The 26,940-nt window shown below is 48.0% G+C and overlaps 1 protein-coding gene across 4 annotated transcripts in view; it reads left to right on the forward strand.

Annotated features, from left to right (window-relative positions):
- SLC25A47 (solute carrier family 25 member 47) overlaps positions 1-26,940 on the forward strand; it is a 57,848-nt gene that overhangs the window by 12,344 nt on the left and 18,564 nt on the right. For 3 of the 4 annotated variants that reach the window (XR_003759231.2, XM_029064234.2, XM_029064236.2), the window contains exon 3: positions 26,838-26,881. Coding sequence is in view for 3 of the 4 variants with exons in the window: in XM_029064234.2 (XP_028920067.1) it covers positions 26,838-26,881 (44 nt within the window). In the remaining variant the exon portion in view is untranslated. Of the gene's footprint in view, positions 1-14,332; positions 14,532-26,837; positions 26,882-26,940 lie in introns of those variants that run through there. The other variant, XM_029064235.2, reaches the window with a different exon arrangement.

A 26,940-nucleotide genomic window follows, 5' to 3' on the forward strand; every position in this document is an offset into this window, starting at 1 on the left:
AGGGAAATTGCTTATCTTCTCTGGACCTCAGTTTCCTCATCTGAAAAACAGGGAGAAGAACTCCGGAGAAGCAGCATGGCTCAGTGGAAAGAGCACGGGCTTTGGAGTCAGAGGTCATGGGTTCAAATCCCGGCTCTGCCGCTTGTCAGCTGTGTGACTGTGGGCAAGTCACTTAACTTCTCTGTGCCTCAGTTCCCTCATCTGTAAAATGGGGATTAAGACTGTGAGCCCCACGTGGGACAACCTGATTCTCCTGTGTCTACCCCAGCGCTTAGAACAGTGCTCTGCATATAGTAAATGCTTAACAAATACCAACATTATTATTATTATTAACTCCTCCCTCCCCTTAGCCCATAGCACTACTATGAACATAAAGTCAAAGTTGGGATGTGAAACGGCTTTGGAGAAATAAACTTAGGAATCTAAGCCTGGCAAGTGAGATCGGACTCTCCCCACGATCCTGAATCCAGGTCTCTGTCTCCAACAGGGGCACCAGGATGCTTAGCAGATCAGTCGATCAGTGGTATTTCGTGAGCACTTAGTGTGTGCAGAGCACTGTACTAAGTGCTTGGGAGAATACAGTAGAACAGAGTTAGTAGGCATGTTCTCAAACAGAGTTAGTAGGCATGTTTTCTGAGCACCAGGAGCTTAAAGTCTTGAGGGGGAACCATGTGTCATTTGTCGTCCTGGATACCCACCCTTCAAGACCCCTAACTTTGCTTCTAGTGGTCCATACTGGATCATTTGTTAATAATAAAGCAGTAATAATCATAATTGTATTTGTTAAGCACTTCTAAGGAGCCAAGCAATGTAGTAGGCACTGGGGTAGAAGCAAGATAATCAGGTCCTACAAAGGGCTCACAAACAAACTAGGAGGGAGAACAGGGATTGGGTCCCCATTTTGTAGGTGGGGGAACTGAGGCACAGAGAAATTAAAATCTCACAGGAGACAAGTGTCAGTATCAGAATTAGAACCCAGGTCCTCTGACTCCCAGGCCCGTGCTTTTTCCATTAGACTATGCTGCTTGTTCATAAATCTATCCAAACCATTTTTGAACCTGCTGCTATTTTCAGCTGCACAGGTTCCTGTGGTGTTGGATCTATGCATTCACCATTCTTAGGGTGAAGAAGCATTTCCTTTGATTTGTTTTGATCTTGCCCCATTCCAGCTTTAACAGGAACCCCCTCACTCTGGTGCTGGGGAACTTAGTGAACGACAATTCTGGATCCTCCCTGTCCGCACTCTTTGTGAGTCTTCTCTGGGATCCAGGTTTTATGAAGAGCAGACACAGCCAAGTATTCCCAAGCCTGTAGCTTTTTTGTGTGTATGGTATTTGTTAAGTGCTTACTATGTGCCAGGAACTGTTCTAAGCACTGAGGTAGATACAAGGTAATCAGGTTAGACACAGTCCATGTCCCACCTGGGGCTCACAGTCTTAATCCACATTTTACAGATGAAGTGACTGAGGTCCAGAGAAGTGAAGTGACTTGCCCGAGGTCACACAGTAGGTAAGTGGCAGAACTGGGATTAAAACTCAGGTCCTTCTGACTCCCAGGCCTGTGCTTTTCCACTAGTTTCTTGGTGGCTCTCCACCCAACCTCCTGTCTTATATTAAAAGGCCCTAGTCCAGAGGGCCCTTCCAAGGACTCCTCACCTGTGACCATCAGCTTCCTCTACTTTTCCTCAATCGGCCCCTGCTGGGGTTTTGCATATTTCCTCTCCCCCAGGTACTCATGCTCTTTCACCCACCTGGGAGTTGGAGGGGTCCCAGATGCCTCAGAAAAGGAAGGAGAGAAAGGAACCCTTCTTGGGAGGGAATATCTTTTTGGGAGGCCAAGACATCTGTCCTTGGGGGCACTGAGCACTTCCAGACCCCTCTCCTTCTTCAGCATTGGTTTGCATATCCGATTAGACTGTAAGCCCGTCAAATGGCAGGGACTGTCTCTATCTGTTGCTGACTTGTTCATCCCAAGCGCTTAGTACAGTGCTCTGCACATAGTAAGCGCTCAATAAATACTATTGAATGAATATGAGCATGAGTCAGGGCTGGCTAAGCACAAAAGGCTCTACAGAACGTGCAGTTATCATTAGAGTCTGGATAGTAATAATAATAACAATTTATTTTAAAGTCAGTCTTTCTCTCTGGACCATAAGCTTGTTGTGGGCAGGGAATATGCCTATCAATTCTCTTATACTATACTTTCCCAAGCACGTAGTACAGTGCTCTAAAAACAGTATGTCCTCAATAAATGCCATTGATTAATGGTAATAATAATAATAATTATAATGGTATTTGTTTAATGCTTATGTGCCAAGTACTATACTAAACACTGAGGTAGATACAAGATAACTAGGTTCCACCTGGGCCTCACAGTCTAAGTAGAAGCAAGACAGGTATTGAATCCCCGTTTTACAGATGAGGGAACTGAGGCAGAAGCACTTAGTACAGCACTCTGCACACAGTAAGCACTCAATAAATATCATTGGTGATGAAGGCACAGAGAAATGAAGTGAGTTCCCGAGGTTACCCAGCAGACAAGTGGCAGAGTGGGGATAAGAACTCAATTCCGTCTGACTCGTAGGCCCAGGGTCTTTCCACTAGGCTATGTTATTATTATTATTATTATGGTATTTCTAAAGTGCTTACTATGTGCCAGGCACTGTACTAAGCACTGAGGTGGATACAAGCAAATTGGTGTGGGTATAGTCCCTGTCCCACAGAGGGCTCATAGTCTTATTTCCCATTTTACAGATGAGGTAACTGAGGCACACAGAAGTGAAGTGACTTGCCTGAAGTCACACAGTGGACAGTGTCAGAGTAGGATAAGAACCTCTGACCTTCTGACTCCCAGGCTGTGCTCTATCCATTAGGCCGTACTGCTTCCCTGTGTTACTTCTCTCTGGCTACGCTGCTTCTTGGTAGGGACAGAAGGAAGAGTGGGGAAAGGCCAACCGCGCCCACTCTGCTTGGTGACTCTGTGCTAGAGCCGAGGGTGGCACATATTGCTGTGCCTCCGTAGGATTTGAAAGGAACCTTGGGCGTCCTGGACAGTGCTCATCCTGTATATATGGGCACTACATAGGACTTCAAAAAATTGCCTTCAGGCCAAATTCATCCTCAGATAAATATGTCAGACTGCCATTATCTCAGTTGGAAATACAATTTCAACTCCAAGAAAATTGATGTGGTTCTCAGAAAAATCCAAATTTCTCCAGTAACACAGGTTTAATTAAAAAAAAAAAAACACCTCCATATAGTCCAACTGGTAGCAATCGATAGATTACTTGCATGGCATTTGGTATTGATTTTCATACTCCCATCCCTTTCCCTCCAGGGATAAGGCATTCTAATGCCTCCATTCAGTCTTCGGTTCAGGCATTGAGCTAGTTCTCACCTTATCAGCCTCCACCAGGTGTGGCAGGGAGAGAAATGTAAACTGTAGCTTTCCATGATGACATACATAAAACCACCGCCCCCCCAAACACCCACCACCAGAAAAACATAATAATAATAATTATTATGGTACTTGTTAAGTGTTTATTATGTGCCAAGCACTGTTCTAAGCACTCGGTAGAAACAAGTTAGTCAGGTTGGACACGGTCCCTGTCCCACATGGGGCTCACACTCTTAATCCCCATTTTTCACTGATGAGGTAATTGAGGCCCAGAGAAGTGAAGTGATTTGCCCAAGGTCACACCCACCAGGTCCTACTGACTCCCTGGCCTGTGCTTTAGCCACTAGGCAACACTGCTTCTCATACTCCAGAAGTTTCATTCCGAGAATAATTGCCTGGAAACTTCAGGGCTTCTGGCGTATTCATTAGAGAACCATCCTCCCCCTCTCACAAGCCCACAAACTCGGCATCGCCCTTGACTCGTCTCTTGCCTTCAACCCACATATTCGGGATTCATTCAGTCATTTTTACTGAGCGTTTACTGTGCAGAGCACTGTACTAAGCACTTGGAAAGTACAAAACAGCAATAAAAAGAATCAATCCGTGCCCACAACGGGCTCACAGTCTAAAGGGGGGAGGCAAGGCTGCCGGTTCTGTCTATCATCACAGCACCTCCAGAATCCACCCCTTCCTCTCCGTACAAACTGCCACCACACAGGTCCAAGCACTTATCCTAAACGCCTCCTTGCTGATCTCCCTGTCTCTAATCTCTCCTCTCCAATCCATACTTCACTCTGCTTCCCAGGTCATTTTCCTAACTGATCATTCTGCTTGCATCTCCCCACACCTCAAAAGCCTCCAATGGTTGCCCATCCCTCTCCATCTCTATAAAGTAGAAACTCCTCATCACTGACTTTTAAGTCCTCAACAAACTCTCCCCCTCCTACCTAACCTTGCTCTTCTCCCACTGCGACCCAGCCCGCACGCTTTGCTCCTCTTCCGCCAGCCTACTCACTGTAGCTTGATCGCATCTCTGCTGTCGACCCCTTTTCACGCCATCCCTCCTGCCTGGAACTCGCTCCTCCTTCAGATCTGCCAGTCCACAGCTCCTCCCATCGTCAAAGTCCTTCTGATATTACATCTCCTCCAGGAGGCCTTCCCTGATCGATTTTTCCTGTCCCCTAACCATATCAGCCTTCTGTCACCTCAGCATTCCTGCACCAACTGTACACGTCGACTCCACCAGGCTGGAAGTTCCTTGAGGGCAGGGATCATGCTTACTTATGTGTTGCCCTCTCCCAAGTGCCTAGTACAGTGCTCTGCCCAAAGTAAGAGCTCAATGAATGCCATTGATTCACTGATTGATTGATCGACTTTACCATTTAAGCTTTTACTCATCTACTAATCTACTTTTCTGTAAATCATTTAATTTCTGTTTCTGCTGCTGGACATAAGATTCTTGAGAGCAGGGATCAATTGGGTCTCTAACTATTGTACTCTCCTAAGCCCTTAGTACAGTTCTTTGGTCTATGGAAAGAGCCCGGACCTGGGAGTCAGAGAACCTGAATTCTATTACCAGTTCCACCACTTGCCTGTCACTTAATTTCTCTGGGCCTCAGTTTCCTTATCTGTAAAATGGGGAGGAGATCCCTGTTCTCCCTCCCCCTTAGACTGTGAGCCCCATGTGCGACAAGAACTGTGTCTGACCCAATTTGCGTGTATCCACCCCAGAGTTTAGTACAGTGCCTGGTACATAGTAAGTGCTGAACAAATGCCATTATTTTTATTATGATGATTATTATTAATCTGGCATGTAGTATAGTGTCTAGCACATGGTAAGCACTTAGCAAAAACCACAATTGTCATCACTGTAGTAGAAGCAGCATGGTTTGGTGGATAGATCAAGGGCCTGGGAGTCAGAAGGACATGGTTACTAATCCCGGCTCCACCACTTGTCTTCGGTGTGACCTTGCGCATGCCACTTAACTTCTCTGTGCCTCAGTTACCTCATCTGTAAAATGGGGATTGGGATCCATCTCAGTGCTTGACACAGAGTAAGTCCATGACAAATACCACAGTTATTATTATCATTATTACTCTGTGTCCCCAAGTAGGGCTGCTCAGACACCCAGGGATTGCCAAAAGGCATTGCCATTTCTTCAATACCTGACATTGGGCTTTAGTTTAGGGGTTTTTAAAAATAATGTTTATTAAGCACTTACTATACCACGTGCAGTGTACTAAGTATGGGGCTAGATACATGCTAATCAGATAAGACACAGTCCCTGTCTCACATGGGGCTCACAGCCTTAATCTCCATTTACAGGTGAGGAATCTGAGGCACAGAGAAGCCAAGTGACTTGCCTAAGGTCACACAGCAGACATGTTGCAGAGTAGGGATTAGAAATGCAGAGTAGGGATTAGAACCCAGTTCCCCTGACTCCTAGGCCCTTGGTCTTTCCACTAGGCCATGCTGCTTCCAGGGTTTGTGGGGATGGAGAGAGAAGGAAGAATATCTTGTATCACCCATAGGATGTGCACTTCAGTGTGCACTTCAGTGTGCTTCCAGTGGCAATAGCTTACCCTAAACCATCCCCACTATCTCCTTTCCTCCTTCTCCTCACTTACAGCGATCCTTGAGAACTTCAATGTCCACGTGGACATCCCCGATGACCGTCCCCAGCCGCCGGGTCCTTTTCACTCCTCAACTCCGCTGATCGCCTGTTCCATCCTATCACAGCTACTCACCAGCCACACACACCTCTAATCATTTTAAGGTGTTTAAGCTCATTATGGACAGAGAACATATCTGCTAATTCTGTTGTACTGCATTCTCCCAAGCACTTAGTACAGTGCTCTAAACATAGTAAGTGCTCAATAAATGTGACTGATTGCTAATTGATTGATTTAACCACTGTCACCCTCTGACCACCATCTACTAACCTGCCTTCCTACCCACACTGCCACCTCCTGACAAAACTCTTCTGTCCCTCCACAGAGCCTTCCAATCTCTAGACACCTCCTCTCCCTCTCCCCAGCCAATTCCAAGCCATCATGCCCACTAGGAACTCCCAACCTCACTTCCCTTCTGTTGCTGCACAAGTCCACATCCCCTTTTGTGCCCTGGTACGCCCAAACAATCCCCCTGGAAGTGGAATTCCTGCTCTGACCTTCTCCACCCTTCCCAGACCTCCCAGCTTCTCTCTTGCCGCTGCCTCTGGTCTCGCCGCTTCTCTTAGCCTCTTCTTTAGACTAAGAAGTGACCATCTTATTCTTAAATTTCCTCTCAGGCAGTCTTGACTCCCTCCCTGTGCCCACAGGAGAGGGAATCGGTTGACTAGCCTAGGAAGGAGTAGTGAGACGACTGTTTCCAGGGGCACGGCAAACTTCATATTAAGCGACTCCTTTCCTTTGGGTAAATGGCTCCAGCAGTTTGTCTTTATCCTTGCTCGGCAAAGTGGTCATTCCAGGGCTGCCCAAGGGGCAGGGGTGGAGGGCCACCAGGTGGAAAGCCCAGGGCCACCTGTGCAGGATCCCCCTCTAGCCCCGACAGTGACGGCTCAATCCGAAGCTGAGGGAGGAAGAGAAGTGGGGGTGGTAGGGTATTTGGGTATTTTTAGTCAATCACTGTGTTTTCCCTGAAACCTCTGTTTGGTTTAGCCTCTCATCTTCGATCTGTCCGTGATGAGGGTTGGCTCATCCAAACCCACACACTTGGTGCCTAGAGTGTGAAGTATCAGCCACGTCATGTGAACCTTGGCTGCTTTGCTATTGATCGGGTGGGCGGCCTGGGAGCCAGTCCTCTGATTGGCCGGACAGACACATGGGCTACCCTCATCAGGGTCAAATGGAAAGGTCTGAGTAGGCTCAGGTCCAGGCCCAGAGGATGCCTTCTCTTTTTTTCAGGTCAGACTCTTTCCCCATCCTTGTGGTGATTTGTTTTTCCCAGCACTGTGCATTCCTTTCCGATTCACTTTTCGGTTGCATAATGAAACACCAACTTTACCTGCATGACGCATCTGAAATGAAATTCCTATCCAAACAATCAAGCTGTCTGGGGAAAATGGGGGGGTTCTAAAGGAAGAGTGAGAGGGTCCTTCTCCTAGGCCCAAGCTAACGTTTCTCCTCTGGCCCCTGAGAACTCTGTATCACGCGGAGGGTGACTACATGATGTCGGACAGTGTGGGAGTGGCGAGCCTGGTCCGGGCCTCAGGCTGGGAGAGTATGTCGAATCAGGCTGCCCAAGAATCGCTCTCTGGCCCGAGGAGGTGGGTGTTCATTGAACTGCGTGCCCGGGCCAAAGAACCCTTAATTTCCACAGCACTTAGGTATATAGCTGTAATTTATTTATTCATATAAATATCTATCTTCCCCTCTAGACTGTAAGCTTGTTATGGACAGGGAATGTGCCTATCAACTCTGTTATACTTTCCTCTCCCGAGTGCTTAGAACAGTGTTCTGCACACAGTAAGCACTCAACTTACTATTGATTAATTACTTACTATTGATTAATTGACTGCTGACCCAAACCCTTCCTCTCCCACTTCCTTCTGTTGAACCTCATGTGGACCCTTTTCCACCATCCCCCACTGTTTCTCTAGCTACCCGTGCCCTGCCCTTCTGTCGGAGCTAATCCTGCCTCCCTTCCATACCAGTCAATCCATCAAACAATTAATGCTATTTATTGAGGAGCACTTTATGTGGAGCACTGTATGAGGAGCACTGTACTAGATACTTGGAAGAGTTCAGTAGCGTTAGACATGATCCATGCCTTAAGGGAGTTTATAATATAGAGGGAGGGGAATATTCATAATGATAATAACTGTGGTTTTTATGTGCTTACTATGTGCGAGGCACTGCACTGTATTAAGAGCTGGGTTGGATACAAGTAAATTGGGTTGAACACAGTCCCTGTCCCGCATGGGGCTCACAGTCTTAATCCCCATTTTACAGATAAGGTAACTGAGGCACAAAGAAAAGTGAAGTGACTTGCCCAAGGCCAAACAGCAGACAAGTGGCGGAGTGGGGATTAGAACTCATGACCTTCCCAGGCCCGTGTTCTATCCACTATGCCATGCTGCTTCCCATAAGAGAGTCTAAAATAAAAAGAGATTCTAAAATAAATTGCAGGTAAGAGGAAGCAACAGAGTATAAAGATCTGGACATAAGTGCTGACGGGGTGGGGAATGAGGTGAAATCCAAGTGGTTAGAGATTAAAGACTCAAGTGAATGGATGATGCAGTGCTGGGGGTAGGAAATAGGCATAGGGATGAGAGATTAATCAAGGAAGACTTATTGGAGAAGGCAGAAGCAACACGGACTAGTGAATAGAGCACAGACCTGGGAGCCAAAAGGACCTGGCTTCTATTCCTGGCTCCTCTACTTGGCTGCTATGTGACCTCAGGTAAGTCACTTCAATTCTCCGGATCTCAGTTACCTTATCTATAAAATGGATATTAATAATAATAATGTTGGTATTTGTTAAGTGCAAACTATGTGCAGAGCACTGTTCTAAGCACTGGGATAGATACAGGGTAATCAGGTTGTCCCACGTGAGGCTTACTGTCTTAATCCCAATTTTACAGATGAAGTAACTGAGGCACAGAGAAGTTAAGTGACTTGCCCACAGTCACACAGCTGACAAGTGGCAGAGCCGGGATTCGAACCCATGACCTATGACTCCCAAGCCTGCGCTCTTGTCACTAGGCCATGCTGCTTCTCTGTATAATGATGATTAAGAATGTGAGCCCCATGTGGGGCAGGGACTGTGTCCAACCTGAGCAGCTTGTGTCATTCCCAGCCCTTAGAACAGTGCCTGGCATACAATAAATGCTTAACAAATCCCATTACAAACAAGCAAGTCCTCTAGAAGTCCTCTAGACTGTAAGCTTGTTTTGGCAGGGAACATGTCCTCCAATGGTAGTAGTGTGCTCTCATAAGTGCTTAGCACAGTGCTCTGCACACGGTAATTGCCTAATAAATACAATTGTTTGGTGGATTGAGATGTGATTTTAATAGGGATTTAAAGATGGGAACAGCTGTGGTCTGCTGGAGTTGAGAAGTGGGTGAGTGTTTGAGGCAGGAGAGATGTGAGCAAAAGAAAATCACAGGTCAGCTTGAGCCCGCCAGGAGAGTTGGCCACTTTTCCTCTGAGTCCATCTCTCTTTTGCGGTCCTGGGCCTGGCTGGGGTCGGCCTGGGGCCGACAGGGTCCCCGGTGTCTCCCCGCCATGCTCCTGTTGACCCGGTTTGAAGAGCAACCCCCTTCCCAGAGAGGCTGCCTGAGGCCTCAGGTTTCTCTTAGGCAGTAGCGGGTGGTGGCAGGCAGCAGCCAGGGCTGGCAGAAGGGTTCTTCAGCGCCGTTTCTCGGGGTGGATGCCCTCTGAGGCCCTGCCCTCCTCCTGCGCACTCGGAGGGCACCGACCCCCAGCTCATGGCCTTTGGACCCTCAGTTCTCTGGCCTCGCAATTCATCAGACTTTGGCCAGGAGCCTCTGACCCTGTGAAGGCCCCAACTGGCATGAGGGAGCTCTACTTAGAGAATAAGTGGAGACAATCAATCTCCTGAAACAGGGCCCTAGTGCCAAAGCTTCCCACAGACCCATAGGGTTGGGTGAAAGGGTTGAGCAGAATCCTGCTGTGATTTCTGTCCTCATTGTTGAGGGGGGCTGGCATTTGGACAGGGGGCTCTCTCGGACCGCTCACCCCCACCCCCCATTCCAGGGCACTTTAGCTTTTTAGGGGGATGCTTGGAGTTCCCAGACACAACCAGTTGGAGTTTGGGGTCCCTGGTGAACACGGGTCAGAGTCTGTAGTCCAAGAGGGTCGGGGGCTCTCTCTCCAGTCTGGAAGGCACCGGCTGAGAGGGCGCAGGTTGGGAATTTACGGGGACAGGAAGGGTGTAACATGGCCAAACACAGCATTGGTGTTCTTCAGATGAATTTATTATGTATTTTTTATTGTATTTGTTATGCTCTTACTATATGCCAGGCACTGTATTAAGTGCTGGGGTAGATACAAGATAATCAGATTGGTCATAGTTCATGTCCCACAAGGGGCTCACAGTTTTCAACCCTATTTTACAGATGAGGTAACTGAGAGGCCCAGAGAAGTGAAGTGACATTCTCAAGACCACCTAGCAGAGAAGCTGGGATTAAAACACAGGTCCTTCTGACTCCCAGGCCTGTGCTCTATCCTCTAGGCTATGCTTTGTGTTATCTGTTATAGTATTTGTTAAGTGCTTACTCTCAGTCAGGCACTGTTCTAAGCACTGGTGTTGATATAAGTTAATCAGGTCAGGCAGTTCCTTTTGCAGTCTAAGTAGGAAGGAGACTAGGTATTGAATCCCCGGAGGAAACTGAGGCACAGAGAAGTGAAGTGACTTACCCAAGGTCAGTGAGTCAGTTGTTTTTACTGAGTGCTTACCATGTGCATAGTACTGTACTATGCACTTGGGAGAGTACTATATAACAATATAATACACATTCCCAGTCCACAGTGAGTGTACAGTCTAGAGGGGCAGACAAACATAATATAAATAAAGAAATTACAGTTATGTACATAAATGCTGTGTGGCTGGGAGGAGGATGAGTAAAGGGAGCAAGTTAGGGTGACACAGAAGGGGGTTGAAGAAAAGGACTTAGTCGGGGAAGGCCTCTTGGAGGAGATGCACCTTCACGAAGGCTTTGAAGCAAAGGACAGTAATTGTCTGTTGAATATGAGGAGGGAGGGCGATCCAGGTTAGAGGCAGGATGTGGGAGAGAGGTCAGCGATGAGATAGATGAGATCGAGGTGCAGTGAGAAGGTTAGCATTAGAGGAGAGAAGTGTGCAGGCTGGGTTGTAGTTGGAGAGTAGCGAGGTTGAGGTAAGAGGGGGCAAGGTGATTGATTGCTTTAATGCCGACGGTAAGGGGTTTCTGTTTGATGTGGAGGTGGATGAGCAACCACGGGAGGTTCTTGAGGAGTGGAGAAACTTGGCCTGAATGTTTTTATAGAAAAATGATCCGGACAGCAGTGTGAAGTTTGGACTGACGTTGGGGAGAGACAGGAGACTGGGAGATCAGCAAGGAGGCTGATTCGGTAATGAAGGTGGGATAGGATAAGTGCTTGGATTAATGTGGTAGTAGTTTGGATGGAGCAGAAAGGGAGGCTCTTATCGGTGTTATGAAGGCTGAACCAACGGGATTTAGTGATGCATTGAATTGAATATGTGGGTTGAATGAGAGAGCGGAGTCTAGGATAACATCAAGGTTACGGGCTTGTGAGAGAGGAAGGATGATGGTGCTGTCTGCAGCGATGGGAAGATCAGGCCGGGGAGGACAGGGTTTGGGTAGGAAGATAAGGGAGTTCTGTTCTGGACATGTTAAGCTTGAGGTGACAGGAGGACATCCAGAGAGAGATGTCTTGAAGGCAGGAGAAAATATGAGACTGCAGAGAGGGAGACATTAAGACTGGAGATGTAGAGTTCTTTCAGCATCCTAGCTTCACACGTGATCAAAGAGCACAAATCATTGTATATACTTTAATACAAACAGCAGTTAATTCTACTTGGGCCCTGCCTAGTTCTCTCCATTATAAGGATCTTGCAGCAAACACTATTGATAAGCGGGTTAGAAATCCTGCCCTGGCTTCTTCCTGTCTCAAGACCTTAACAAACCCAACTTCTTGATAAACAGATAGAAACCTAGACAGGACAGAACGAAGGCGAGAGTGAGGTGTCCACTTCAACTAAATGGAGGCTTGGGCAGACAGGATGGAGTCCAGGCCTAAAGGCCCCTCCTTTTCCATCTCTTGGTAATTCTACCACTCCTAGGAACTCTACTCACCAGAGTTCCTGTTGTTCACTTAAACAATGTGGTTTAGGAGACAATCAAACAGACAATCAAACAGAAGAGCTCAGAGAGTGAAGAGGGTTGAGTGAGAAGGGACTAATGCAAGGCCTAGACTATTGTGCTTCCACAAATCATGGTACTCATTGTAGTCTTGCCTCATCAAATAAAGCACAATCACAAAGTTCTATATGGCCCAGCCCAGCAAGGCTGAGGTAGAAGCAGGGAACTACCTCAGCATCCCGGCATGCCATGTGCAGACATGTGCCGCTTCTTTCCAGCCCACACACTCTGCCCCTCTAATGCCAATCTACTCATTGCCCCTCAATCGCATCTATCTCATCATTAATCATCATTATCCATGGTACTTCATAATAATCATTAATATAATATTTAAGTGCTTACTATGTGCCTGGCACTTACTGTGCGCAGAGCACTGTACTAAGCTTTTGACAGAGTACAATACAGCAGAGTTGGAAGACACAGTTTCCTGCCCACAATGAGCTTTAGGGTCTAGAGGAGAAGTCAGACATTAATATAATAAATAATATGCTGTCAGACTGAGGGTGGGGTGAATATCAAATCCCAAATATCACAGATCTTGCCCAACCCCTTGCCCACATCCTCCCTCTGACTTTGGAGCTTCCTCCTCCATCACATCCAGCAGACCACCTCTCTCCCCACCTTCCAAACCCTCCTAAAATCACATCTCCTCCAAGAAGTCTCTCCTAACTAAACCCTCATTTCCCCTACCCACTCCCACCTTTGAGTTGCCTATGCACTTGTCTCTGTACCCCACAATCACTTAATCACCCCACTCCCACAGTCCTTACAAATATATGCTATATGATACTATTTCCCCTACCTGTAATTTATTTTAGTGTCTGTCTTCCCATGGAGACCTTAAGCTTACTGAGGGCAGGGATCGTGTTTTACAACTCAGTTACATTGTGCTTTCCCAAGTGCTTGGTACAGTGTTCTGTACACAGTTAGTGCTCAAAAAATTCATTCAATCATATTTATTGAGCACTTACTGTGTGCAGAGCACTGTACTAAGCTCTTGGGAGAGTACAATATAACAATAAACAGGCACATTCCCTACCCACAAATGCTACTGATTGATCAATTGATTTTTCACTTGCACCAGTTTGTGGCTCACATTTTTCTCGGGGCAGTGATGTGGGGTGGGGAGACTGTCCCCTGATTCTTCCACCAGGTTGTTTCCAAATGGTGGAATGAAAGCACATCTTCCAGCAGGACTCTAAGCTCTAGACTATCAGCGCCTTGTGGGCAGGGATTGTGTCCGCCAACTCTGTTGTACTGTGCTTAGTACAGTGGTCTGCATAGAGTAAGTGCTCAATAAATACCATTGATTGGTTAATTGATTCTAAGTTCTAGACTGTAAGCTCTTTGTAGGCCGGGGTCATGTCTACCAACTCTGTTGTATTATTGTACTGTTCCAAGTGCTTAGTACAGGGCTTAGCATACGTAAGCACTCAATAAATACCATTGATCGATTAACTGACTCTAAGCTGTAAACTGTAAGATCCTTATAGGCAGGGATTGTGTCCGCCAACTCTGCTGTAATATTGCTCTATCCCAAGCAGCTAGTACAGGGTTGCGGATACAGAAAGTGCTCAATAAATACCATCGATTAATTGACTCTGAGCTCTAGACTGTAAGCTCCTTGTAGGCAGGGATCGTGTCCACCAATTCTATTGTATGATTGTACTTTCCCAACCGCCTCTACATACAGTACTCTACATACAGTAAGCGCTTCATACATACCATTGATGAATTGATTAACTAACGGCATGTCTCTGTCATCATGGTGACCAACTATTTGGGGTATGGTCTGGAGGCTATTCCTCGGGATGAATTAATTCCCCGCTACCTGACCTTTCCCATTCTTTCCTGAGCCCACAACAACAGCATTTGACCGAGCAAAGGGCAGTAGGCCAGAGATGGCTGGTGGGGGGGATTATGGGGGATTATTGATTGACTGTATTCCTGGTACTGTTTCTGTTTCTCCTGTTTACCTCCTCCGCCTGCCCGCCTGCCCACCCGCCCCCTCTTTGGCTCGCCGCAAGGGCTCCGATGCCCTCAGTGTATAAAACTCGGGGGAGAAAGGGGAAAACTCAGAGACTTCTACCCCTTTCCGAGCAGCAGCAGCAGCGGCACTTCCTCTGTTCCCGGAAGGGATCCCCGCTTCCATTCTAGAAGGACTAAGGCCTCTGGCCGCTCATTGCCGAGCCCTCGAAGGCAGCATTTTCGATTCCAGATGGATTTCATTGCCGGGGCCATTGGAGGTAAAAGTGGAATGTGGTTGTTGAGAGAGAGGAGCCAAGGGGCCCTGGATTCTAGGGGAAGGCAGCTCCCTCTCCCCTGCTCCCCAAGTCCTCTGATAGAACCCCCAGTTCCTGCCACCTCGATGTGGCCTGGATTCCAGCAGCACAGCCAGAAACTCACCACCCCCTTTTTCCCCCTCCTCCGATTCTCCCATAGCCTTGGAGGAAATTCCGGGGGAAAAAAGGATCTTTCATTGTTCCCCTGAGGGGGCCATGGAGTTCCCAGAGACATTATCCCACATGGGGCTCACAGTCTTCATCCCCATTTTATGGGTGAGGTAACTAAGGCACAGGGAAGTGAAGTGATTTGTCCAAGGTCAAACAACAGGCAAGTGGTAGAGCCAGGAATAGAACCCCATGTCTTCCTCCTCTCTCACCCCGCTCCAGTCTATTCTTCACTCCGCTGCCCGGCTCATCTTCCTGCAGAAATGATCTGGGCATGTCACTCCCCTTCTTAAACACCTCCAGTGGTTGCCTATCAACCTCCACTCCAAACAAAAACTCCTCACTCTAGGCTTCGAGGCTCTACATCACCTTGCCCCTCCCTACCTCTCCTCCCTTCTCTCTTTCTACCGCCCACCCCGCACGCTCCGCTCCTCCGCCACCCACCTCCTCGCCGTCCCTCGGTCTCGCCTATCCCGCCGTCGACCCCCGGGCCACGTCCTCCCGCGGTCCCGGAACGCCCTCCCTCCTCACCTCTGCCAAACTGATTCTCTTCCCCTCTTCAAAACCCTACTTAAAACTCACCTCCTCCAAGAGGCCTTCCCAGACTGAGCTCCCCTTCTCCCTCTACTCCCTCTACCACCCCCCCTTTACCTCTCCGCAGCTTAACCCTCTTTCCCCCCAATTTCCCTCTGCTCCTCCCCCTCTCCCTTGCCATCCCCTCAGCACTGTACTTGTCTGCTCAACTGTATATATTTTCATTACCGTATTTATTTTGTTAATTTTGTTAATGAAATGTACATCGCCTTGATTCTATTTAGTTGCCATTGTTTTTATGAGATATTCTTCCCCTTGACTCTATTTATTGCCATTGTTCTTGTCTGTCCGTCTCCCCCGATTAGACTGTAAGCCCGTCAAACGGCAGGGACTGTCTCTATCTGTTGCTGATTTGTTCATTCCAAGCGCTTTGTACAGTGCTCTGCACATAGTAAGCGCTCAATAAATACTATTGAATAAATGAATGAATGAATGAATGAACATTGTTTTTTAATGGTACTCGTTAAGCGCTTTCTATATGCCAGGTACAATTCCAAGTGCTAGGATGGATACAAGCTAATCGGATTGGACACAGTCCTAATCCCACATGGGGCTCACAGTCTTCATCCCCATTTTATGGGTGAGGTAACTAAGGCACAGGGAAGTGAAGTGATTTGTCCAAGGTCAAACAACAGGCAAGTGGTAGAGCCCGGAATAGAACCCCATGTCTTTCTGGTTCTCAGACCAGTGCTCCATCCACTAGTTCATGCTGCTTTTCTAATCCCCTGACTAATTTCCTGACTAATCCCACATGCCTACTCAGACCACTTTATTTCTCATTGTGACACATGTGGGTCTGTTGGTTTATTCATTGTTTATTGATTTCACTGCTTAATTGTCATTTTTATCCTTTGTATCTGTACTTTCACTCTTTTCCTCAGTAGTCACTCAATCGGTGGTATTTACTGAGTGCTTACTGTATGCAGGGCACTGTACTAGAAGAATAAATTCTTAATAATGGCATCAGTAAGAACAGCAACAATCTCTTCCATCTGTATAACACTTTTAATTTTTTCAAAATGCAGACCCATAAATGATCACATTTTTATCCTCATAAGATCCTTTTGAGGCAGATATTATTATCCCCATTTTATAGGTGAGGGAGCTGAGGCATGGAGAGGTTGTGACCCACCCAAACTCACACAGCAGTTCATGGCAGAGCTGGATCTAGAACCTGAGTCTCTTGACCTTTTCTCTAGGCCACACTGCCTCATTTTCAGGGGAATCTACACTGACGGCAATTTGAGTGTTCTGAAAGCTCCTTAAGAGGAGGAACTGTGTCCTCTCCTGGCACTGAATGCTCCCGATAGGCCACTACAGTGTTGTTGTTTTTTAATGGTATTTATTAAGAGCTTACCATGTGTCTGGCACAGTACTCAGCACTGGGGAAGATATAAACTATCAAGGCTGGATGCAGTCCAAGTTCCAAGAGGGGCCCATTTTTCAGGTGAGGTAACTGAGGCATGGAGAAATGAAGTAACTTGACCAAGGTCACAGAGCAGACAAGTGGCAGAACCGGGATTAGAACCCAGGTCCTTCCGACTCCGACCTATGCTCTATCCATTAGGCCATGCTATTTCCCTGAGTGCTCTGCTTTCAGTGGCAATCAATTTGCCTGAGACAGGGAAAGTAAAAGTTAACACGGATAGATTCTGCTCCTGATTATTGCCAGTGTAGGGGGGATGGTTGGAGGCCTTGGGTCATGTCTTCACTCCGGGGGCGACAGGGAGATTTGTACTGTAATCAGTCAGTCAATCGTATTCACTGATCACTTACTGTGTGCAGAGCACTGTACTAAGCGCTTGGGAGAGTACAATATAACAATAAACAGACACATTCCCTGCCCACAGTGAGCTTACAGTCCAGAGCAGGAAACAGACATTAATATAAATAAATGAATTACAGATATGTACATAAGTGCTGTGGGGCTGGGAAGGGGGAATGAATAAAGGGAGCAAGTCAGGGTGATGTAGAAGAGAGTGGGAGACAAGGAAAGGAGGGCTTAGTCAGGGGAGGCCTCTTGGAGGAGATGCGCCTTCAATAAGACTTTGAAGGTGGGGAGAGTAATTTTCTGTTGAATATGAGGAGGGAGGGCATGCCAGGCCAGAAGCAGGAAGTACTATGCTCTCCTAAGCACTTAGTTCAATGCTCTGCAAACAGAAAGCTCTCAATAAATACCATTCATTGATTTATCTGGCTTGAGAGAGAGTGAAAGTTCAAGTCAGCTTCCCTGGGAATGTGAGCTCCTTGTGGGCAGGGAACCTATCTTCCAACTCTGTAATATTGTAGTCTCCCAAGTGCTTAGTACACTGCTCTGCACCCAGCAAGTTCTCTAGAAATACGACTGATTGGTTAATTTATCAAGGGATTTTGATGGGAACAGGGTGAATCCAAAAGGCTGTGAGTTGAATCCTCTACTGGGCCTTTCCTGGTAGTCGTCATCATCATCATCATCACCAATCAGCAATAGTAGTTATTGAGCACTTCCTGTATGCAGAACAACATACTGCATACTTGGGAGAGTATAATACAACAGAGGTGGTAGACCCATTCCCTGCCCACAATTAATTTACAGCCTACCGGGGAAGACAGACAATATAAATACTCTATAATAGATGATTTATAGATAGGTATATAAGTGCTGTGGGGTGAATATCAAATGCCCAAAGGTTACAGGTCCAAGTGTGTGGACAATGCACAGTCAGAAGGGTACTTGCGTCGAGTGGTTACCCTCAGGGTGGAAGCCTCACAGTGTTTTGGGGGTGTCTGGGACCAGGGCACCCCCTTCCCCAGGCATCACCCCTTCCTCCCCGGAACACTTCATTTGCCTATGGCAATCATTATAAAATATAATGGTATTTGTTAAGCACTTACTCTGCGGCAGGCACAGTACAAAATACTGGGGTAGGTAAAAGCTAACCAGGTTGGACACAGTGCCTGTCCCACAGGGAGCTCACAGTCTTCACCCCCATTTTACAGATGAGGGAACTGAGACACAGAGAAGTGAAGTGACGTGCCCAAGGTATCCCAGCAAACAAGTGGTGAAGCTGGGATTAGAACCCAGGTCCTTCTGACTCCCAGGTCTGTGCTCTCTCCTGTAGGCCATACTGCTTCTGTATCATTTTCTAGCACTTACTGAGTGGCTAGAGCATTGAGAGGACTGTACTGGCTACCTGCTGTGTACAGAGCACTGTCTTGAGCACTCTAGGTTGCAGAGCATTTTACCAAGCTTTTGGGAGTGTATGGTGGCAGTAATTAGAAAAGCAGCATGGCTTAGTGGAAAGAGCATGGGCTCGGGAGTCAGAGGACATGGGTTCTAATCCCGTCTCCACCACTTGTCTGCTGTGCGACCTTCTCTGTGCCTCTGTTACCTCATCTGTAAAATGGGGTTTAAGACTGTGAGCCCCACGTGGGACAATCTGACTACCTTGCATCTATCCCATTGCTTAGAACTGTGCTTATCATATAGTAAGCACTTAACAAATTCCATAATTATTATTATTATTATTAATAGGTCCGGACACTGCCTTATCCTCGAAGGAGCTCACAAGCCAGGGATTCCTGGTCAGCAATGGGGACTGACAGAGCTGAGACTTGCCCTGTTGCCCTGACCTTCCCTGGGATCAGTAGCTCTATCTTCTAGGAGAGGGGCCCAGCAGACCTGCCCAGGCCGGGATTCTCTCCCGCTTGGAGGCTCCTCCCCGTTTATAGTTATAATAGAAATCTGTTAATGATATTTGTTAAGCACTTACTATGTACTGTTTGAAGCACTGGATTAGATATAAATTAATCACGTTAATTATGAGAAGCAGCGTGGCATCGTGGATTGAGGACGGGACTGGGATTCAGATGGTCATGTGTTCTAATGCCAACTCTGCCACTTGTCTGCTGTGTGACCTTGGGTGACTCACTTCACTTCTCTGTGCCTCAGTTAACTCATCTATAAAAAGGAGATTGAGATTGCAAGCCCCTTGTGGGACAGGGACTGTGTCAAACCCAATTTGCTTGTAGCCCCCCACTGCTTAGCACAGTGCCTGTCATGTAGTAAGCATTTAACAAATACCACAATAATAATAATAATAAGGTGGAATCCAGACCCTGTCCCATATGGGGCTCACAGTTAAATCAGATGGAGGAGAATTTAATCCCCATTTTACAAATGAGGGAACTGAAGAACAGAGGAATGAAATGACTTGCCCAAGGTCACCCAGAAGACTAGTGAAGGGCCAGGATTAGACTCCATGTCCTCTGACTCCCAGGCCCCATGCTCTTTCCCCTAGACCATGCTTACTAATGATTAGTGGTCATTGTTAAACGCTTACAAGCCCTCTACTAAGCATGGGGGAAGATAGGAGATAGGTCGGAGCCAGTCCCTCTCCCACATGGGGTTCACAGTGGGAGGAAAAACAGATATAGAATCCCCCTCTTACAGATGAGGAAACTGAGGCACAGAGAAGTTAGATGACTTGCCCCAAATCACCCAGCAGGCAAATGGTGGAGCCGGGGTAAGAACTAACCTCCAGATAAGAACATACCTGATAAGAGTCAGGTCCTCTGACTCCCAGGACCGAGCTCTTTCCACTAGGCCACTCTGCTCTATCTTGACTTGTGCGGGGAAAACATTTGGCTCTCTCATCACCTGGCAAAATGGTGGCAGAGCGGCAAGCCGCTGGGGCACAGGGAATCTGGGACCAAATTCACTCTCTGCACCAGGTGGCCAAAAAGTGACCCTTTCCCTGACCCTAAAATGCTATTTTGAGCAAGAGTGATGTGGCCGGTGCTGTGGCTGTTTCAGGTCAATATTTGACTTGCTGAAAGGCCAAGGGCAAATCCCAGGAGTATTTCAGGACAAGCAGAGGGAGCTTTGGGGTGCATCACCCCACAAGGAGGGAAAGAGGTGAAGAGCCAATTTTCTGAGGTTGCTGTCAGGGAAGGGATTGTGCCAAGCCAGCCAACTTCTCCTTCTCTTCCTCCCCCTCCCTCCCTCTGAAATCTACTGGTGGCTGCTGCATGCTGGAACCCGGCCAATCACCCAGGAGGTCTCTGGATCTCTTTCCCTGCAACCTCGGTTCTGGGTGTCTCCCTGGGGAGGGAACCGGGAGCGTTCTTGACAGGGGAAATCACTTCAAGTCCAAGCTTCCAGGGGCCGGGGAGCTGTTATCGCAGAAATGGACTGAGGGTGGGCCTTAGCTGTGCTAGCCAGAGAAGTTTCCATGCAGAAATGGGCCTGGCCCCTCCTGCCCATTTCCTATGATATCCAGACCTGCTGGCCCATGGGAAAATCCTTGGGAAGACTTGGGCTGGAGGGGTTCTGGGCTGGTCCCAAGAAGGTTACCACCAGCACTGATCAAGCACTGTACTGGGATTCTAGGAACATACAGCATGGATTGTAAGCTCGTTGCCTCCAAGGAACGTGTCTGCCAATTCGATTGTATTGTAGTTAGTCTGTCAGTCATATTTATTGAGTGCTAACTGTACTCGGAGCACTGTACTAAGCACTTGGCAGAGTACAATACAACTGGAAGCTTGGTCTTGAGGTTATTTTCCCAGTCAAGCATGCTCCAGGTTCCCTCCCCAGGGAGGCACCCAGAGACAAGGATGCTGGGAAGGAGACCCAGAGGCTTACTGGGTGATTAGTTGGGCTCCAGCATGCAGCAGATGCCAGTAGACACTTGAGGGAGGGAGGGGCGAAGGGGAGAAGAAACCAACCACCTTGGCATGATCTCTCCCCTGACAACAAACTGATTGATACAGCAGAAATCAAAAGACACTGTCCCCGCCCCCAAAGAGTTTATAATCCAGTATCATCATCATCAGTGGTATTTATTGAGTGCTTACTGTATGCAGAGTACTGTACTAAGCACTTGGGAGAGTACAGTACATAGGGTTAATAGACATGCTCCCTACCCACAAGGAGCTTATAGTCTGGGAGCGAGCAGACCCAAATTGCCAGACAAAAAAGAGTAAGAGTGTAGCTGCGTATGGTAAAAACCCAAGTAAATAGATGGATCAGAAACAAATATATTGATCTATACAGGAGAGTTAAGATGGCTGATGGAATTGCAGGTGGGATGAGACTTGGTCAGGGAAAGCTTCCTTTAGGAGGGGGACTTTGAGGCTAGCTTTAAAGGTGGGGGAGAATGTGGTCTGGTGAATTTGAAGGAGCTACAGGTAGGGGGAAAGATGTGAGCAGTGGGTGGCTGGGTGGTCTATACCTACTCTTTTTTGTATTACACTGTCCCGAGCGCTCAGTACAGGGCCCTGCATACGATAAGTGCTCAATAAACACCACCGATTGATTATGACAGGGGAGTCACAAGGTACAAGGTACAATTAGGAGGGTAGTGCGTGAGGAGAGAAAGGGGCAGAGGCAGCATCTTTTGTTCTTAATGGACTCTCCTCAATGCATAGTACAGTGTTTCTCACACTGCTGGCCCCACCGACTGACCGATTAGGTATAGTGGGGGAAGAGAACGGGTAGGCAGGGGGAGGAAGTTTTCAAAGCTTGGGGAGAATAACCAGTTTCCCCAGCTAAGGCCTGTGCCCTGAAGCCAGTAAACGCAGTCTAGCGTGAGATGGCAGCTTCTTTAGTGATCATCAATCATCAGCACCCCTCCCAGGGCTTGAACGGAGCCCGGGCAAGGCGCCAGGGGAGGGGACTGACAGAATGCCAGAGGCCAGGGGCCCAGCCTGGGTGCTGGCCCTCTATCTAAGGGGGGAGACCAGGGAGGGGACAGATGGAGTGCTGGAGGACAAGGACCCGGGCCTTGACCCTTAATCTAAGGGGAGGCCAGCGAGGGTGGTTGCCTATCAACCTCCGCTCCAAACAAAAACTCCTCACTCTAGGCTTCAAGGCTCTACATCACCTTGCCCCTTCCTACCTCTCCTCCCTTCTCTCTTTCTACCGCCCACCCCGCACGCTCCGCTCCTCCGCCGCCCACCTCCTCGCCGTCCCTCGGTCTCGCCTATCCCGCCGTCGACCCCTGGGCCACGTCCTCCCGCGGTCCCGGAACACCCTCCCTCCTCACCTCCGCCAAACTGATTCTCTTCCCCTCTTCAAAACCCTACTTAAAACTCACCTCCTCCAAGAGGCCTTCCCAGACTGAGCTCCTCTTCTCCCTCTACTCCCTTTACCACCCCCCCCCACCTCTCCGTAGCTAAACCCTCTATTCCCCCTTTCCCTCTGCTCCTCCCCCTCTCCCTTCCCATCCCCTCAGCACTGTACTCGTCCGCTCAACTGTATATATTTCCATTACCCTATTTATTTTGTTAATGAAATGTACATCGCCTTGATTCTATTTAGTTGCCATTGTTTTTACGAGATGTTCTTCCCCTCGACTCTATTTATTGCCATTGTTCTCGTCTGTCCGTCTCCCCCGATTAGACTGTAAGCCCGTCAAACGGCAGGGACTGTCTCTATCTGTTGCCGACTTGTTCATTCCAATCGCTTAGTACAGTGCTCTGCACATAGTAAGCGCTCAATAAATACTATTGAATGAATGAATGAATGAGACAGAGTGCCGGAGGTTGGAGGGCCCAGGTGCTGGCCCTCCATCTAAGGGGAAGGCTGGGGAGGGGACAAAGTAAGGGAAGTTGAGGAGCCCGGGTGCTGACCCTTGATCTAAGGGGAAGGCTGGAGAGGGGACAAAGTAGGGGAGATTGAGGGGCCCGGGTGCTGACCCTCAATCTGAGGGGGAGACCGGGAGGGGACAGAGTGCGGGAGGGTGAGGGGTCTGGGTGCTGGCCCTCGATCTAAGGGGGAGACCAGGGAGGGGTGGTAAAATTGAACCGAACCTCCCGGAGGGGACAGCACCCTGTGGACAGGCTGGTTGTGGGCCTGGCTCCAGTTGGGCTTATCCTCCAGCAGTTCTGCTTGCCGCCCCCACTAACCGAACACAAACTGCAGCAGCCATGATCCCCACTTACTCCAGGAGCCAGGGCGGGGGGGTCCCTACCAGGGGTGACCCGTGGGCTTGAGGACTACTGACCCTCTGACTGCCTGGGAGGCAGCGAGGTCTAGAGGAAAGAGCATGGGGTTGGGAGGCATTAATCCCTCGTCCTTAAGGTCCCAGCTCAGCCACTGGCCTGCAGGGTGATCTCTGACTGGTCATTTTTTATTTTTATGTTATTTGTTAAGCACTTACTATGTGCCAGGCACTGGACTAAACTCTAGGGTAGATAATAGTAATAACAATTATGGCATTTGTTAAGCATTTACTATGTACTAGTCACTGTACTAAGCACTGGGGTGGATACAAGCAAATCAGGTCAGACCCAGTCCCTGTCCCACGTGGAGCTTAGATTAGCACCCATGACTTTCTGATTCCCAGGTCCGTGCTCTATCCACTACACTATGTTGCTTCTCTACACAGTCCATGTCCCACATGGGGCTCAAAGTCCTAATCCCCATTATACAGATGGGTTAATGGAGGCACTGAGATGTGAAATGACTTGCCCAAGGTCATTCAGCAGACAATTGATCGATGGAATCTATTAAGCACTTACAGTCTGTAGAGAACTGTACTAAGCTGCTGGGAGATTACAATATAACAAAGTTGATAGATGCCCTGCCCAGTACGAGCTCACAGTCCAGAGGGGGAGGTGGAGGACCGGGGATTAGGACCCAGGTCCTTTGACTCCCAGGCCCGTCCTCTTTCCACTAGGCCATGTTGCTTCACCTCTGGACCTCAGTTTTCTCACCTGTAAAATGGGGAGAATAATACCTACCTTGGCCCTAAGTTGCAGCGTGGTTTGTGAAGCTCAGATGAAATGATTGAGCGAGAAGATATGGGCTGCCTCTGGGAAGTGACAGGTGTTTAAGGATGGAAAACGGTGGGCGAAAAGCTCTACTGCCATGGCTGATTGTAATAAGCTGTTAAATTGGAAGGGGGTGCTTGTCATGGGTGCAAGGCCCTCCACACAATCTGGAGGAGGAGCATGAAAGCAGGAACCACATCCTTTGGGAATAATAATGTCAAAATTGTCTTCTTCACAAATCTGGTCACTGTTTATGAGAAACAGCAAGGTCAAATGGAAAGAGCCTGGGCTTGAGTTCCCATTCCAGCTCCACCACTTGTCTGCTGTGTGAGCGTGGGTAAGTCACTCTGTGCCTTAGCTACCTCATCTGTAAAATGGATATTAAGACTGTGTCCAACCCGATTAGCTTGAATATACCCCAGTGCTTACTACAGACTTAACACCGGCTGGCTTTGAGTCCTGAGATCTCTGGAAGCCCCCAGTTTTGTCCAGAAGGGAGCCGGCTGCCAAAGGGGCTATTTCAAGCCTTGGGCCTCGAGAACAGTCCTCCTAAGCCCTGGGAGGACTATCTGGACCAAAATTGCAGGGCCTGGCCCGGGCTGGCGAACCAGCCCAAGGTGTCAGTCATCTCTGAAGGGGATTGGCCCATCCCACCTCACCGGTACAAGAGACTCATGCCCGGTGCTCTGGAGATGGAGGCAGGACATCACCTTAGCCTGCCCGGCTCCCTTCCTGGGCCTCTTTCCTTCCTTGCCGATACACCTGCATCCATTTCCGGGGGAGCTCGCCCGTGCCCCCTGCCCCTTCAGAAGCCCATCTACAGTGACCATCATTGCTTTTCCCCTGAGGTCTTCCCTGAGGCTTTTCCTGAAGTCGTCTTGAAGTCTTCCCTGAGATCTTCCCTGAGGTCTTCCCTCAAATTTCTGCCAGCCCACCACCCACTATTTGAAATGCCTCTATACCTGGGGGAAATTAGCCATGAAGAAAAATACCTCTATCCACCTAGAAACTCCAGCATTGCAGTCTGGGTCTTGACAGGCAGGATGCCTCTGGGCCTTCTTTCTAGTGGAGTATTGGTGAGTCTAAAGTGAATGTAGATTATAAGGTCTGTGAAGTCAGGGAACGTATCAGTTAACTTTCTTATCTTCTCCCAAGTGTTTATTAGTACAGTATTCTGCACAGAGAAGCAGCATGATCTCGTGGATAGAACATGGGCCTGGGAGACAAAAGGACCTGGATTCTAATCTCAGCTCTGCCACTTGTCTGCTGTGTGACCCTTGGGCAAAGCACTTCATGTCTCTGTGCTTCAGTTACCTCATCTGTAAAATGGGGATTAAGACTGTGAGCCCAGACCATAAACACATTATGGACAGGGGAAGTGTCTGCTAATTCTGTTGTATTGTAATCTCCCAAGTGCTTAGTACAGAGCTCACATAGTAAAGGCTCAATAGATACTACTGATTGATTGATTGATTGACTGTTTAGCATGTATTTACCCCATTGCTTAGTACGGGTCTGGCATGTAATAAGCACTTAACAAACACCATAAACAACAAAACAAAAACACAGAGTAGTCACTGGAGAAATAATATCGATTGATTGATTTACACGGCACCTTCCCTCCAGAAAGTTCACTGTGTTTTCATGCCCAGGATGTGTCTAGCATCCTAATCAATATCCCTGACAGAAGGAGAAGGGTAGGCTGTATTATTCCTATTTTACAGATAGGAAAACTGAGGTTCAGAGAGGTTAGGTGATTTCCCTAAGATCACCCATCCCACCAACCAGTTTTGGAGCTGGAGGTAGAATTCAAGGTCAGGGGAGGGCATCCGAGAAAAGGCAAATCAATCAATCAATGGTATTTATTGAATACCTACTATGTGCAGAGCACTGTACTAAGCATTTTGGAGCATGCAATAGCACAGAATTAGCTGACATGTTCCCTGCCCATCCCAAACTGAATTAGAGCAGGGAACAGGATCAGGAACAGGACCTGTGGTTTTGTGGGAAGAGGGGTCTGCTTCCAGCTTCGCTCTTTGGCTCTTGAGTTGATTTAATTTGCCTTAGCTGTAAAATGGGTTTGTTCATACTTTTGGCACTAGAATGTACGATTGATCGCTTCAGCCTAGCATCCTCCCTCTAGACGGTAAAATCGTTATGCACAGGGAAAGTGTCTGCTAATTCTGTTGTACTCTCCCAAGTGCTTAGTACAGTTCCCCGCACATAGTAAGTGCTCAATAAATACCACTGATTAATTGATTGATTGATATTTTGACCCTCAAGTACCCTCTGGATTCTCTGTGGACATTTAATAACAAAAATAATAACTGCTTATTGTTAAGTGCTTACTGTGTGCCAAGCACTGTTCTAAACACTGGGGTAGATGCAAGTTAATTAGGTTGGAGACAGTCCCTGTCCCATGTGGGGCTCACAGTCTTGTTCCCATTTTACAGATGCGGTAACTGGGGTCCAGAGAGGTGAAATGACTTGCCCAAGGTCACAGAGCAGACATGTGGTAGAGCTGGGATTAGAACTCACGTTCTTCTGACTCCCAGGCCCGTGCTCCAACCACTAAGCCATGCAGCTTCCGTGGCTTAGGGAATAGAGCACGGTCCTGGGACACAGGCATTTCCTGGTTTTTTTAAAAAAACCAGGCCCCAAGGTATCCCGAGTCCAATTTCCCGAGTCAGAAAAGTCAGTCAGAGAAGTCGTGGTATGTAGTGTGTTACTGGGTTTCTTTGTTTGTTTCAGGTGGCTGTGGCGTGGCTGTAGGCTATCCCTTGGACACCGTGAAGGTATTTTTAAGCAAGTCTGTTTGCGACTCCTGGGATAAGCAGCTTTTCTCTATTTACCT

The sequence above is a fragment of the Ornithorhynchus anatinus genome, chromosome 1 (genome assembly GCF_004115215.2).
Source record: "Ornithorhynchus anatinus isolate Pmale09 chromosome 1, mOrnAna1.pri.v4, whole genome shotgun sequence".
NCBI lineage: Eukaryota > Metazoa > Chordata > Mammalia > Monotremata > Ornithorhynchidae > Ornithorhynchus > Ornithorhynchus anatinus.